Source organism: Narcine bancroftii, chromosome 4 (genome assembly GCF_036971445.1).
Source record: "Narcine bancroftii isolate sNarBan1 chromosome 4, sNarBan1.hap1, whole genome shotgun sequence".
Taxonomy (NCBI): Eukaryota; Metazoa; Chordata; class Chondrichthyes; order Torpediniformes; family Narcinidae; genus Narcine; species Narcine bancroftii.
In genome coordinates, this window is record NC_091472.1 from 23,695,036 (window position 1) to 23,712,024 (window position 16,989).

The 16,989-nt window shown below is 41.5% G+C and overlaps 1 protein-coding gene across 3 annotated transcripts in view; it reads right to left on the reverse strand.

The window, feature by feature from the left end:
* rasgrp3 (RAS guanyl releasing protein 3 (calcium and DAG-regulated)) overlaps window positions 1-16,989 on the reverse strand; it is a 146,313-nt gene that overhangs the window by 57,362 nt on the left and 71,962 nt on the right. For all 3 annotated transcript variants that reach the window (XM_069930943.1, XM_069930941.1, XM_069930940.1), the window contains 5 exons: window positions 14,771-14,887; window positions 8,786-9,061; window positions 7,559-7,639; window positions 6,138-6,251; window positions 2,177-2,292 (listed from right to left, as the gene is read on the reverse strand). In XM_069930943.1, the coding sequence (XP_069787044.1) occupies window positions 2,177-2,292; window positions 6,138-6,251; window positions 7,559-7,639; window positions 8,786-9,061; window positions 14,771-14,887 (704 nt within the window). The remainder of the gene's footprint in view (window positions 1-2,176; window positions 2,293-6,137; window positions 6,252-7,558; window positions 7,640-8,785; window positions 9,062-14,770; window positions 14,888-16,989) is intronic.

Below are 16,989 nucleotides of genomic sequence, written 5' to 3' on the forward strand. Positions count from 1 at the left end.
GACCTGCTGAGCAATGCAGCATGGAAACATTTCAGTTGGCTCACCTTAACCAGTGGAGAGTTATTTGTAATTAGCCTCATCTTCCAATACCTGGCCTATAGCCTTCTATATTGGGGCAATCTAAGTGCTCATCTAGGGACTGCTTCAGTGTTGCCATCGATCTGCTTCCACCACTCTCTCAGACAGTGCATTCCAGGTACTCACCATATCTAGGTTAATAAAGACCCCCTCAGATCACCTCTAAATCTGTTACCCCCTTACTCTAAATTTATCTACTCCAGTTTTATCTCCCTCTGATATAGTTTCCTGAAATCTACCCTATCTACGCCCTTCATAATTTTATATCCCTCAATCGTAAACCCCCTTAAACCTTCTTCACTTCGGAGAAAAAAGACCCAACTCCTCCTGATAATTGAAGCATTCCATCCTAGCCAATATTCTGGTGAATCTCCTCTGTATCCACTCCAATGTTCACACTTTTCCTATGGTGCGTTGAGCTGCAATGCATGCAGTACTCCAGGTGAGGTCTTACCAACATGTTATAAAGTTGGAATACACCTCCTTGCTTTGTATTCAATGCCCTGTCCAATGAAGCCCTGTATCCCATAAAGCCTCTTCACCATATGTGTCTACCATTTTCTTTTTTTTTCAGTTCAAGCATCAGCGGTTTTTATTTAAATTTGAAAGCCCTTCTCTCAAAGGAACTGAAGTTCAAGTACCGAATGCCAAGTTTAGAAATTTAGAATTGAGAGAATTATTTGTGTCTGATGCATCATCAATAATCACAAAGGATTGAAGTTGTGAAACTGACAGGCTTTTATTAACTATTGACTGGAACAGCCATCAACCTCATTGACTGATTGAGGCAGAGTGGAATGGGGCGCATGGAAAGCATTATGGGAAGGATTGGTTTCAGGAGGTGTGTCCAGCTGGCAGCAGCCAATCATAGCACCACAGTGGTTTACCATAATCACTCAAAATAGCTAATACAAAAAATAACAAATCTTTTGCACCATTTCAAGCACCTGCAATCTCTTACCTCTCTAATGCACATGCTAAGTTCTTCAGAAAAGGCATGTGGCAAAAAAAAATGGAATCAACGAAGATACAATTAGATGATGCTTTGGGCATTTCTGGCAGAAAATTAAACCATTGTTATCAAGCCAACTCTAAATTCTACAGGACAAAACCAATCAATTTAAACTATTACTGAAACAAAAGCTGGGAATTTAAAATCTATGTGTGGCCAGTATATTTGTGAGAGTTTGGGCAACCAGTTGTTCTCACCAATATTTGATGGTATTGGCCTCAAAGTGAGACTGTGTGGTCATGGGTAGAGTGCAGTAAGTGGCCATCATTCTCATATGTCCTGCTACCAAAGATGAAATTCCTCCTCTGAATGCTACTTTCCAGATGGAGGTCACCACAGGATAAGCATCCAGTGAGAACCCATCTCCAAAGCAGTATTGTTTCTGAGCACGATAGTCAAGTCAGGTTCATAGAGTTATCCAGTTGTATGACTCAGAAATGGACCCTATAGCTAAATGCCTTCATGCTGATCATTCCTATACTAATCTACCATTACTATCCTAATCCCATTTACTCATACTAGATCCATATCCTTCCATGCCTAGTCTAAATACTTCTTAAGTAAGATTGTAAAAGTGAAGCTCCTTTATGTGACTATGGGCTAGGGCTTTATTCCTTGTAGCAGAGGAGGGTGAGGGGTGATTTCATGGAAGTGAACAAAAACATAAGAGGAATACTGTCGATCGGGTCAACATATTGAGTGTTTTGTCCAGAGTAGGGGACCCATTAACCAATGGTTTAAGGTGATTAACAGGAACTTCAGAGTTAATGAGGGTGGTGAATGAATGGAACTGCTGCCGAAGGAGATGGTTGAGGCAGGTACTGTTGCAACAACTGGACGGATACATGGATAGGATGGGTTTAAAGGGATATGGGTGAAATGCAGGCAGGCAAGAATAGTGTGGGTGGGTCATTTTGGTTGGCATGGGAAGTTGGGCCTAAGAACCTGTCTCCACACTTTATGGCTCTATGAGTCCATAAACTGCAGGAAGTTGTCCCCTTGTAAAAATGTTCAAATTTTAACAATGAACAATTTATCTAAAGAAAAGACAAGCAAAAAAAAATAGAAATGTATATTCGCACTTACTGGTCTTTGTCCAAAACACAGAAGGAGTCCAAGAACGGGAAGTTGGCAGTGATGCTTTCAAAGTCTTCTTGGGAGATGTAACCATCATGATTATGGTCATAGTTCCTAAATATAGACTAAAAACTCTAATGAGCTTTCAGTGGAGACAGAACAAACAAAGCAAAACAATTCCACAGCAATAATGCACCATATTCTTGGTTGATGGAAATGATTGGGCCAGCAAAATAAAGTCGGCCAGTTTTCAGGAACACAAGTCCTATGCAGTGAAATGTTAAATTTTCATCAGAGAGACATGGTCAAATAAGACATGTACTTAACACCTTTGAACCCATGGAAGTCCACGCCAAAGATGACGGTGGTCATGCATGGCATCAAACCACAAGGGGTGGGCAGGCGAGGGATCAGTGGACTAGTGCAGAGCACCAGAAATCGGAGTACACCTCCCCAACTCTACTCCCACTGAAAAAGAGATCTGGGAGATAGCCAAACAGGGAAGGAGAGCATGGCAGCACACCAGCAAAATGCGCAGTGGTTGAAGGACCCACACATGGCTGCTGGAGACTGCCTTGTGGGAACCAGGTGTCAGAACCAGGATTCATGAGGGCAGAAGGAATTCCTGAAGGGAACGGGAAGCTTCCTGACTGCATTTGGAAATTCAGATCTGGAAGCCTGGGTTTGGCCATGGGTCGGACAGGAGGCAATGCAGCTGCAGAGGTTGAGATATCACTGAAAGGACTCTCTTTCTCCTATTGTTAGGGGTGCCAGCTATGCTAGCGGTGTCTGTCTATGTAACTTTAAGGCAGGAAAAAGTTTATGCATTTTGTGTGTTACTACACTTTGTGTATGAGCACAAGACAATAAAGGAATTGAATATCAGTGTGTCAACTTTCTTTTGGGAATTTGAAAGAATACTCAAAGGCACTACAAAAGAACAAGACTTGAATATAAAATCACACGGGAACTCCTTACACAGTGAGGCCTTCAGGAGAAAACAAGAAGTAATGAAGAGGATGTTGTACCATGGAATTGGAAAGGCAAACCATTAAAAAATGGGCTCTTTTGCAAAATCTTCACATATCAACCCAGGAGAGAGCATCTACCAGCACACTCACAAAAAAACTGGGGAGCTACAGAGAGAAAGTGGCGAACATTTGCACAAACAGATGGATGGGGTGTGTGGGCAACTGTGCCATCCTCATTGTTTCTACAAACCATTTGTAAAAGGATACTGATCTGATATTATACAGAGCCCTTAAATTAATCATTTTTTAAATCATTCCCATTTCTAACTTGCAAATAAAACAAACTCTGTTTCCCATATCTTTCAGGATAAAGGGGTGTCATTTTAAAATTGAGATGCAGAAACATTTTGTTAGTGAGAGGGGCCATGAGTCTCTGGAACTTGTTGCCACAGGTAACTTAGGAAGTGAGGTTGTTGGGTGTATTTAAGACAGAGATTAACAGGTATTTGATTAGAAAGGGCATCACAGGTTATGGGGAGAAAGCCAGGGAGTGGGGCTGAGGATGGTTCAGCTCATGGTTAGAATGGCGGAGCAGACACAATGGGCCAATTGGATGGGAATGAATAAGAGGGATTAAGTTCCCGCTGGATCCAATGTTATTTTTGTTGGGTAAATATTAGGACTATAATACCTAAATTAAAATTAACTATGTATCAAATTGAATCTGTACAAATTGCTTTAGCAGTTTCTAGGAAGTGTATAGCTATTACTTGGAAATCAGATACAGACTTGGGGGTGGAGAGAGATGACCTGCCAAATTTTGTAACTGTATTCCACTTGAGAAGATTACTTATAATTTACAAAATAAATATAAGATATTTTGGAAAATGTGGCACCTATATTTGTCATATGTGGGAATAAATGTTTAACAGGCTCTCTTGGTAACATCCAGCATCATTATACTATTAAAATCTTACAATATATAGTTGATCCTCTTGACACTCTCCAGTTTTCTCTCATCTATTTTCTTTTTCTTCCTCTTTCCTTTTTTGGGGGCTTGGGGAGGGAGGGGGAGGGGGATTTTGTATACCACATGTTTAATTTTTGAGTGTTTGTTATTGTATTTACTGTTGTGGTTTAAAAATTGTTAAATAAAATATTTTTAAAATAGGCCTACTGGCCTACTTCTACATTTATATCTTGTGATCCTGTGAATGCACATATAAACCTAACTGTTTTTCACTCCACAGCTGCTGCCTGATCAATTTCCAGTGCTATCTATTGTTATTTTGGAGTGACATAATTTGCAATGTTTAAGTTTTACACATGATGCTAGAAAATGGCATGATCCAGCCACACCTACCTGGCTCTACTTTGTGTCTTCCATACCATCACTAAAATCCAACAATTTTCATCCTCATCACCTGTCAATACCTCTGCTACTTCACTCCTCCATTGTAACCTCTTGACTTCAACTGTGGCAAAAGACCCCTAATTGGGCTCCCTCACTCCGTAAGCCCAAGATCATCCAAAATGCCACCACTGAGCCATTGAATGACATCCACCCATCATCCCTGCATTCAGTGTTCCATCCCGGTCCATTTGTGGCTTCATCATTCCTATAACATGATACTGTGAGACATTCTGCCCCAAGACCATCCCCAATTAAAACTGCATCATCGACATCAGCCACACCTTTGCTCTGCTTTGCCCTGTGTGCTCACGATGTCTTCCTTGACCACTCTGCTTCTTTACGCTTGGTCTACTCCTTCCAAAGAGCGATCCGCTCAGGTGTAAAAATAACGCCACCTCAAACCCGTCTGAGCTGGCCCCATGCTTCCCATTCGTATTTGGCTATCATGATTATTGCTATAGCCCAGAGAATACATCTTGGGCTCCAGAGAGGTCTTGAGAGTGTGTCTGGGATGTTTTCGCTTGTGGGATAATCTAGAATTAGGGGTTACCACTTAAAAATAAATGTTAAATTTAGACATACAGCATAGCAACAGTCCCTACCAGCCCACGAGCCCGTGCCGCTCAATTACACCTAATTGACCTATAGCCCCAGTACATTTTGAATGGTGGGAGGAAACTGGAACACCCGGAAGAAATTCTTGCAAACACAAGGAGAACGTATAAAATCCTAACAGAAAGCAAGCCCTGTTTCCTGGCACTGTAACAGCATGGGGCTAACCAGTATGCTAATAAGGATGCACCCATTTATTATGTTACATCTTTCATCAATTTACTGGAGCTGAGGAGAGAAGCGGTGTGGGCCTGCTCAGAATCCTTTCCTGCACTGTCTCAGCCTCCCTTCTCTTTCCTCACTTCAGACACTTGCTCTGCAAACCTTTGCTCAACCATCCTCACAACTCCTTCCATGGCTTGACATCCAATTGTATGTAATTCCCAGTGCTTAAGGCCACCATAAAAATGAAGGCAAATTTTGTCAGGAGTAGGAACAGACTTGACCTCCCCTTTCATTCACCCTCTCCCAGGTTAACACCAAGCAAGAGTGTATTTCTTGGATGTTTACATTTTGTTTGGGACCCTGTCTACATTTTTTCATACTGCAATGAAGGGCTCAAGCCTGAAACATTGGCTATGTTTCTTCATCTTTCCTCTGTTTGACCAGCTGAGTGTCCCACAGGATTGTGTTTGTACTTCAACCACGGTGCCTGCAGACTTTCCTGTTTACTTCTTTATTTCTTGGTGAGCTTCTGATATCCAGGGATCAATGCCTCCAACTCTTTCAGAAGCCCGAAGAAGCTAAGTCAGGTGTGAGTGGAAGTTGCAGCCCTGTGAATTAACCCTCCAGTCTGGAGCAGGGTTACTAGTGCTTCACGATAGTTTTACCTCAAATAGGAAAGTTTACTCCTGCACACAAATGGGCCATTCAATAAGCACCACCCACAGGCGCCCGAAATCAGGCATAAATGTAGCTGATGATACAAAGGATGGGAATGTAACAGAAAATGGCTTTGTCCAAGTGTACTTACATCAACGGTCTTTCGAATATGCTTGTTAATGACCGTGGGATCTGGTTTCGGTGTCAGTCCAGGTTCCCAATCCACAAGTGCCACAGATTTATTTGGAGTGGTTGGTGTACTGGGCTGTGAAGACACAGATCCAAATGCACCATGATACATGATGCGTTACAGATTTTATATAATTATATATGTACAATAAAACCCCTGTATCCAGCATTCAAGCAACTGGTAGCCTCAAGCAACTGGCAAAAAAAAAATCAAGGAAAAAAATTTAAATAAATAAGATAAAAATAAGGTTAAAAAAAAAAGGAAGTTTAAAATTGTAGAAGTAAATTTTCTCTGAAGTAACACATAACCCTTTGGTGAAGATGGGAGCAAATATTCAGCCAGCGGAGGGCCTTGGCCGTACTTTACTCATAGCAGCTGTTCGAATAACGTTGCGCTTGAATAAAATGGCATCATCCAGGATGAAGAGCTGGTTGATGCCACTTGCTGTTGGGTGGCTCTCTTAAAGTGTCTCCTTATCCCTACTTAGTAAGAGTTGCCCTGGACAGAGACTTTATCTGTAAACTTGGGGGGGGGGGGGGGAGGAAAGGTTGATTATTTAAATTATCTAGAGTGTTATTGTTTGTCTTTTGGGTGGCTCCATGGAGTGGGGGGGGGGCAGGGGGGACCTGCAGGCAGCAACGGTTAAATCTTTTCAAAGTATGTGAATGAAAACAAAGTTAAATGCTTTAAAGTTGATATATTTGTGCAAGTGAAGTTTGTTCAGTGCAAGTACATATAGCAATTTTGTCTTTCGTCTTTTAAACTTTAATGGAGATGTATTAGCTATTGTAAGAGTAAGTGTCAAGCATCCTGAAAATACACTTCTTCAGCATCTACCAATCCCCACAGGTGTCGAATAGTATAGTGTATTTTGTAGTATATAAGCGCAAGTCATTTGACCAGATGAGTATGCATGCGCGTCATAATCCTCCTTCCCCACCATCTCACCTCCTGCTGTTCCTTGCTCTTTTATTTACCTAACTAGCTTCATTTTTGCATGTGATACCATCCAACATCAGTCAAACAGAGTCTGAGAGCAGTAAATCATCCATCACTGCTCCTTCTACAGAATGCTATTTGGTGCTGTGTGCTGTTTTAATCAGTGTAAAATGGACTCCTGGTTGGCCAGACATATGGCAGCAATGTAGCTACACCGTCATTCAGGGAGATGGATAGATGGGAACCTTTTGATAGATTGAAGGCAACTTGTGGAGTGTTAATTGTGCCTGTCTGTTTCTTGTAAATTAGCTGCCATCTCCCCATCTGCAGGTTGTGGTGAGGCCAGGGGTTCACATTGCCTACGTAACTGGAGTTTCATGTGTTTGAGATGTGTTTATTCACTCAGGTTAATGGCCACGAGACCTATGAAAGCCTTCTCCTACCGTTGATTTTGCATTTCTTGGTTCACGAAGTAATGAGAGTTCATAGATTTCATCCTCGGTATAATACAAGTCCAGGGAAAGCTGTACAAAGCATAATTAAGAAGCTCCTTAAAGTTAATTTACAGCACACAATAATTATCATCTCTGGTTTGCAAGTATTAACGATCCCACTGTAAAACTGCCCGGAAATGGTGATTGGTCTGGAACACAAAGGAACATTAGGTTGAGTTCCATGGACTGCTAGTTCCCTACTCCCTTTCACACAGAAATGCTGGAGAAACTCAACCATTCTTGCAGTGTCCATAGGAGGTAAAGATACATGCCCTTCCTCAGGCTCGAAACATCAGTAATATACCTCCTCTGGACGCTGCGAGACTGGCTGAGTTCCTCCATTATTTCTGTGTGCTTACACCCCAATGACAGTGCCTGCAGACTTTCCTGTTTTACCTACTCCTTTTCAGTTTGGGTTTGTTAATATCTACCCCAACTTCCCCACCACCTCCATGCCCTTAAAAAGTACCAGTTCCAGATAAATCTACAACTCACTCATGTTATATAAAATACTGACTTTCCGTTTGGAAGGAATTGCAGGTCTTTTTCTAAACTGCTTCATTGTTAATGCAACCGCAATGCTGTTGCAACATCAGTCAGAATGTATAGATACAGAGATATATACATCACATGCAGACACACACAGAACAATAATAGGAATTAATTATTAAAGAGGACATTTGGCTCATAGAAGTCAAGGCATGAAATACACACACACACACACACACACACACACACACACACACACACACACACACACATGAACACACATACACACACACGTACACACACGCACGCACGCACACACACACGCACGCACACACGCACACACACACGCACACACACACACACGAACACACATACACACACGCGCACACACACACACGCACACACACACACGCACGCACACACGCACACACACACGCACACACACACACACGAACACACATACACACACACGCACGCACACACACACACGCACGCGCACACATACACACACATGCACACACACACGTGCACACACACACAAACACACACACATACACACACACACACGCACACACACACGCACGCACACACACACACACACACACACACGAACATATACACATATAAGCAAATATATTGGTACATATACATAGTTATACAGTACAACCTCAAATGAACCAAACTTACCGTTAATAGGTGTATTAAATCCATATTTGGTTCTAAGTGGGGATTTGCATCCTGAAGTGAAACCAGTTCATTAAAAGTAACATACAATTGCTGCATTTTGACAATGTTCACTTTGTTATCATCTGCCCAGTCTGGGAAAGCTACGTGTACTGCAATCAGGTCTTTCAAGTGGACACCCAGAATTGGAATCTTGAAGCCCTCACAGTCTGCAAAGGCCTTTCGATAGTTGCAGTAGTTTCCATTGGAAGAGACCAGTTCGGTCATTTCATTCCAGACCTGGCAAAGGAAGTGGAGACAAATAAATGGGATTGGAAGTCAAATTTTAATAAGTCTATATCTAGAAAGGAAATGGGACTGTTTCTATTCAAAACAGTTCCCTTAATTTAAAATGATATCCCAGCGTTCCTGCAGACATCCTGATGCTTTCCAGATCTGTGAATCTTATTACCTGGTTGGACAAGGCAGCAAGTGCATGGCATGAGTGCCTCATGCAAGCCCCCTCCAAGCCATGCATGGAAATAAATCATTATTCACATGGATGAGAAGGTTATGGAGGAGTAGAAGAACAGGGTCAATGGGATAAGGCAGAATAATAGTTCAGATTTCAGATTTATTGACAGAGTGCAAACATGACATCACATACAATGCGGGCGAGGCAGAATTGCCACTACTTGGTAGTCCAAAAAAAAACTGTACACAGTGTATACATGTAAACAAATAAAGAACTGTAAACAGATAACAAATGTAAACAAACTGACTGTGCAATACAGAGGTTTTTTTTTAAAATCATTAAAATGCACAAATAAAAGTCCTTAAATGAGTCTCTGATTGAGTTTGTCATTGAGGAGTCTGATGGTGGAGGGGTAGCATCTGTTCCTGAACCTGGTGGTGTGAGTCTTGTGTCACCTATAACTCTTCCCTGATGGCAGCGGGGAGAAGAGAGCGTGTAATGGATGATGTGGATCCTTGATGATCACTGCTGCTCTCTGATGGCACTGTTCCCTGTAGATATTCTCGCTAATGGGGAGGCTTTTGCCTGTGATGTCCTAAGCTGTGTCCATTTTGCAGGGCTTGACACTAAGGGTTATTGGTGTCCCCTACCAGACCTTAATGTAGCTGGTCAGCACACTTTCCACTACATATTTGTAGAAATTTCCCAGGGTTTCTGGTGTCATACCAAACCTGAGGAAGTAGAGGCGCTGACATGCTTTCTTCATGATGCCATTAGTGTGTTGGGTCCAGGAAAGATCCTCCGAGATAGTGACTCCCAGAACCTTAAATTTGTTCACCCTCTCCACCTCTGATCCCCCAATGATTACTGGATTGTACACCTCTGGCTTTTTCTTCCCGAACTTAACAGTCAGCTCCTTGGTTTTGGTAACATTGAATGAGAGGTTACTGGTAGTGCACCATTCAGCCAAGTTTTCAATCTCTCACCTGTAGGCTGACTCATCGCCTTTCTTTATACCACCCCCTACTGTGGTATGGTCAATAAATTTGTGGATGGTGTTATTGTCATAACGAGCCACACAGTGGTAATTGTAAAGTGAGTAGAGTAGGGGGCTAAGAGCTCAGCCCTCTGGTGCTCCAGTACTGATGGAGATTGTGGAGGAGATATTCTTGACAATCCTCACTGACTGTGGTCTGGATGTGAGGAAATCCATGATCCAATTACACAGTGGGATGTTGAGTCCCAGGTCTTGGAATTTGCTGATCAATTTTGAGGGGATGATGGTGTTAAATTGCAAACTGAAGTCAATGAAGAGCATCCTGATTAATGCATTGTTTCTGTCCAGGTGTTCTAGGGCTTTGTGTCGAGCAGTGAGATGGCATCTGCCATTGACCTGTTGCTATGATAGGTGAACTGGAATGTATCCATGACACCGCTCAGACAGGAACAGATTTGCTTCAACACCAGCCTTTCAAAGCACTTCATCATTGTTAATGTAAGTGCTACTGGTCAATAATCATTAAGGCAGGTTACTGTACTCTTTATGGGCACTGGGAGTAATTTGCTGAAAAGATATCCGTGAATACATTGGTAAGTTGGTCAGCACAGATTTTAAATACTTGGCCAGGTGCTCGGTCTGGGCCGATGCTTTCCTCAGATTCATTCTCCTGCAGGCAACACACACGTTATCCTCAGATACAGACAGGATGTGATCATCAGGGGAAGTGGAGTAGTGGTTCTATGCTGTTACTGTGAACAAACTGGGCATAGAAGACATTGAGTTCCTCTGGGACTGAAGCTTTGCCATCTGTTACTGCACCAGATTTGGTTTTGTCGCAGGTTATGGCATTTAGGCCCTGCCACAGCTGTCGGGTGTCCTTTGTCATTTCCATTTTCAGTCAGAATCTCCACTTTGCGCGGGAGATATCTTTCCTCAGGTCATTCTTGTTCCTTCTCTATTGATTTGAATCTCCGGACTTAAATGTCCGTGATCTGGCTCTCTTATAGAAAGGCCTACTTCTACAATGGCATGTTCTATTGTCACTGAATTAAAGGCCTGGAATTCCTTTGCCAAGGGTATTGTAGGAACAGCTTCACCAGAAGTTCTGCAACAGTTCAGAACACCATTCTGTCAAGACAAATTAGGGATGGGCAATAAAAGCGAGCTTTGCAGAGATGCCTGGATCCCATATTTGAATGATAAATCAAACCTACAAAACTCATTGTTCAACAATAGAAATAAGAAGAGTTAATATTTTGTAGTATTCTGGACACTACAATGCAAGACTTCACTCTCATCTCAACACACCAGTGGGTATTCACATAGAATATGTGGAGAGGAAATGAACACATTATAAATAGTTTGAATAACAAATAGGTGAATAATTTCATGTATAAATAGAATAAGGTGATCCAGGAAGACCTCTACAACCATATCAGTATTCATTTTAATTCCTGGTGAATCTAATGATGGGGAAGAGACGAGATGTGGCCCCATTAGGTCTGTGCATCCAAACGCAATATAACATGAATGAAACTTTTTCTTTCAGTAGCAGTCCTTACAAGGACTACTGATGGAGGTCAGCAAGAGTCAGGTGCCTTTTAGGTTGAAAGGCAACATTGCCTTGATAGTTACTGGTGTCAGAGATCGGAGACCACCCATGCTGTTTATGGTCTGACAAAAAGGGTCAAAGTGGATTGATTTACCACAATGAAGAGAAAAAGGAAAATCAAGATCAGGTTGAGCTGTTTAGAGAATTCAATTCAAATTTTTTATCAAGTTGTTTGCTGAATAATTATTAATGTAACAGCTTCTTGTTAAAGTGTGAATCAGTCACAAATTTGGAGAAAAATACATGGAAATAAAATTAGGATGTCCAGTGAATTTAACAAAACTCTGCTGTGGCATTAGCCAAATTTAGGTTCAAAAAAGGTTATTGCAAAAAGGTTATTCCTTACTTTAGGTGGAAATTCATAAACAAGGGCTTGTTAAATCAAGAATAATCAGATTTGGGTATAGAAATTGATCAATTTTACTAGTCTGACTTATGTCAGGACAGCTGCATTAACACAATTAATGTAAGGTATCAGCTGGTGCAATGCAACTCCTTGCATCGGCCATACCTTACTCCACGAAAGTTACTTAAACTGAAATCGAAAATATCAGACCAATGTTCTCAGTGTGGTCAAGAAATAAGTACTTTCTTGCATTCAACCTGAACATGCCCGAAAGTGAAGCCTTTCTGGGAAGATTTGAGTAATCTCCTGGAAAAGAAAGTACTGGAATTTGATTCCCTCAGGAACCTGAATTATTTTTATTGGGGAATTTAGAAAATGTAAGATCTAAAATTAGGCTCTTGAAATATCAATTAAAATTCATTAAGCTTGCTTTAGCAGTGGCCATGAAATGCATAGCAGTTACTTGGAAATCTGATTCCCAACTAGGTTTAGTCCGCTGGAAGATAGAAATGCATAATTATGTTCTCCTGGAGAAGATCACCTATAACCTCAGAAACAGGCATGATGCATTTTTAAGAATATGGGATTCATACTTAAGATACATCAGGGTAAATCTTTAATGATTCCCCCCACCCCTTGTCTCTTCCCCCGGTGCTTGCAGCGCTGAGGTCCCAAGATAAGTCAGGTTATTTGTCCCTTGATGGGAGTGGGGTTTATCCTTAGATGAAGCCAATCTTTTCTTTCACTTATTCTTTCTCTTTTCTTACTTTTTCTTCTTCTTGTTTCTTGGGGGCTGGGGGGAGGATTCCTCTTTTTTCTCTCTATTATCTTTTCTCCCTTTGGTTCCATGTGGACATTGAATTTGCATTTTTATAGTGGTGTTGCCATTTTTCACCGGACTCGAAAGGCCAACATGGCCTGTTTCCACTCTGTAAATGGTTATATGGTTATATGGTTATGGTTAATTGAACCACGTTGACTCTTTTCATCTTTTTTTCTCACTTTCTTTAATATCGACGTGCAGATCCATATTTGTACTATATTGTTAATATTTATGGATATTGATGTTTTAATTTTTTTATTATTCTTCATTTTGACTGCATGACAAATAAAATATTTTTAAAAAAAGCTTTAGTCAGTGAAGATTATCTCTGCAGACTGCCCCTCTTGGCAGATATTTTTTAAATTATGATTCATGGAAGTTCCCAATTCTCTGAAGCTTTTCACAATCTAATGCTTTAATTTTAAAAGACATTTGGGAGATTAAAATGATGCAATCCATTGAAGACCTGTTGAGAAGCCCTCTGAAGAAGGAACAAGCCATGTAGTCTTTTCATGTCTATCCTCTTAGCATCCATGTCTCAAAATTTAAAAGTTCAAATTTATGGTCAAAATGCATATATGACATCACATACAGCCCTGAGATCCATTTTCCTGTGGTCCAGGCAGAATTTATACATATCGGTAGTGCAAAAACTTGAACTCAAGAATAGATACACTTACAAGGAAGCGAAATGCAAACAAAGGAATAAATGTAAACAAATGTGCAATACAGAAAAGAATAAATATTCGGAAGTAAATAACACAGGACAACAATTTTTTTCCCAAAATGATTGCTTTCTACAAAAAGGGGATTATGATAAATGACTTCAAGCTGAACACAAAGATAATTTCAGATTTGTTGAATCACTTGGGAAGTTGGAGAAACATTGAATTAACTTTTATTGAATTTAACATGTTCAATTGCATAATGATGCTGAGCTAAGCTCTCAGGTTGACTGCACATATTGCACAACAAATGTGAGCCTAGGGTTTGTCTTGGTCAACAATTTTACCACCAAAGTAGAGCTCATAGGCTTTTTAATAAGCGCAGTCGTGCTGTTTCTTTGAGCCTTCAGCATATACGCGCCACAAATGTAAGAATGTATCACTGCTATTTGCACATTGATGAGACATTTCTGCTATATTGAATCTTCCTGAAGACAATAAATGCTGTTGTTAAGTACACTCACAATGCTATTGCCTGAAGAACATATGCATCAACATGTATTCAATCTACATCAGTGTAATGCACAGCATCTGAAAATATGAGCTGCTTTTATAGGCTGTCTGCAACTATCCTGATTCAACATGCCCAGACCTAAGACAATATTTGCATAGCACTTGCACTGAGTACAGGCCCAGGCATGCTTAGACTGACCAAACCAGCTTGCTTTGTGTGAAATATACTTGCAGACTTAAAATATGACAGGAAATCACAAAAATAGATGATTCTGTCATTTAAGAGAAGGTTGGGTGTGAGGGGGCTGAAGGGTTTTTTTGGGTGGAGAGTGGGAGGGGGAAGCTAGTGAGGTTGTTCGAGTGAACTGGCACGGACTCGAAAGGCCGACATGGCCTGTTTCCGCGCTGTAAACAGTTATATAGTTATATAGTTATAGCTAAAAATCAGTATGTGATAGGAACATTTTAAGGTGACTTTCATGATCAGCCGTCCAAAATCCAGAAAATGCACCCAAAGGTGTTCAAGAAGCAAAGTCTTTGTTGTCCAGTCTAATTTGCATTGTAAGAGTCCTTACCTTTGTGACTTCGGGAGCAAGATGTGAGAAGGTTTCCTTCAAGCGGGATATGGCACTGTGGCTTAAACCTCCGACCACAGCCATCAACGTGTTGAAGTTTTGGAGCTGGAGTAACTTCTGAAATAGATACAGTGAATACACAGTCAACTGTGAATGATGCTACAAATCAATGCCATCTCCAATTAAGCCTAAAGTAACTTGATCAACACAATTTAACGTTATCTGTTTGTTAACTGATGTGAGTTTGCATTCACATCTCATACATGATAAAGCACTTAGGGGAAGAGAAATTTTGGGAGGCCAGAAATTCTTCAGATCACAGCACGTTGATGTAACAGTGCCATAAATGGTCCTGAAAATGCTGAGATATGGGGTTAAATGAAGTTACTATTTTCAAAAAATGTAGGCAATGATAAAACATGTGGGGGAAGATAACTAAAGAATTCTGTGGAATGTTCACTTCTGGACAAAAGAAAGCTGTAAAATTATGCACTAATGAAAGGTCCTGCAGATGAGAAGTTATTCTAACTCTCCACAGATGTTGTCATTTCCAACATTCTTTGTTTTTATTTCAAGTTTCCCACATCTGTAGTATTTTGAAATCTGGTGTGCAGATTTTGAGCCACGAAATGGCAGCGTTCACCTTTCTAACTGACAATGACTCTAGGTGACAGTGCACGTCGACTTTCGTACAGAGGTCCTGAAGTGGCTTGACCGAGCCTTGACTCTGGACACCTCATGGAATTTTGCTGGGGAGTGCAAAGATTGAAGGAATTCCCCACCACTGTTTTTTTCCACAATTCACAGCCTTAAAAATGATAATTGAAAACAAAATTTTTCAACATTTGGCTTGTAGAAAAGGCAGCAGCGACTGCACTTCCTGCAAAAACTGAAGCGGCCACCTTCATGTCAACCTTCTACAGGAGCTCTGTCGAGAGCATCCTGGCCGGCTGCATCACAGTGTGGTACAGTTGCTGCAGAGAAATGCATCGGAGGTCATTCCACAGGACCATAAGAATAGCAGGGAGGATCTCTGGAGTCTCCCTCCATCCCCCCCCCCCACCCCATCAACGCGATCCGAAGAGGGTGTGCAAAATCCACCCGACACACACAGCACATTTCAGCTGCTCCTATCAGGAAAGAGATACCAAAGCATCAGAGACAAAACTAGTAGTGAGAATTTTGGTTTGAAGAGCTCAGGCCAGAAACGTTAATTATATACCTTTACCTCCTATGGACACTGTCCCAGCATTTTTTTAAAAAAGTAAATTGAGGAGCATTATGAAATAAATATAAATGAAATAACAAATAACAGACACGATAAGCTTAAAATCTTTAATAAATAACGTTTGACTGTTAGCAAAATAAACATTTCAGATCTTATAATGGCCAATGAATAATAAACCAGTTAAGATAGCTGTGGTGATATGTTTCCTCCATTGTATATAGTTATTGTTGACTACTGTATATAGGGAGCTGGCCCGCCCACTGATGACTCGTACCCTATGACTCCTCCCCTGTGGTCTTGGGCCATAAAGGTTGAGCCACCTCACCCTTCCTTCCATTCCTATACCTGGATCCAGGCCAGCAAGGTTCTTCTGTACATTAAAGCCTATCATTCCCTCGGCCTAGTCTTGGTGGTTATTGGCAGTGCACTACAATTTAATATATAGAAATTGATTCCTCCGGTAATGGAGAAGCAGCTGCGCCCCGATCGGTTAGAAGTGGATCCCCAATCTCCAGGAGCATCCGAACAGTACAAGCAGTGGATCAGCTGTTTCGCTAATTTCCTCGAGGCCGCTGCTGAACTGGTCAACTCTGACGAAAAGAAGCTCAAAGTTCTGCAAGCAAGAGTCGGCCGGAGGGCTTTCCAACCCATTAGGAGCAACGCTACTTACGCCAAGGCGATGGCTGAGCCTTCGAGCGAACACCTACACCAAAGGCCGCAGTCATTTTTCAGTTTCAGAGGCCTTCACCATTACCACAGCGGATGACACTCACCAGGCTCAGCTCGTTCGGAACTAGTGGTGGTTGAAGAGGTACATCTCATTCATGCCGGACAGCCCAGAACTATCCCATACACCCTTGATCACCCTGCATTTCACATCACCCCAACCCAGACAGCTCCCTTTCCAAGTAGTCAGTTGGTGGCCCCTCATCTAGACAACCAGCCGGCGGGACAGCAGGTTACCTCTATCCCTGCTCCCTGCAGGTCCCAT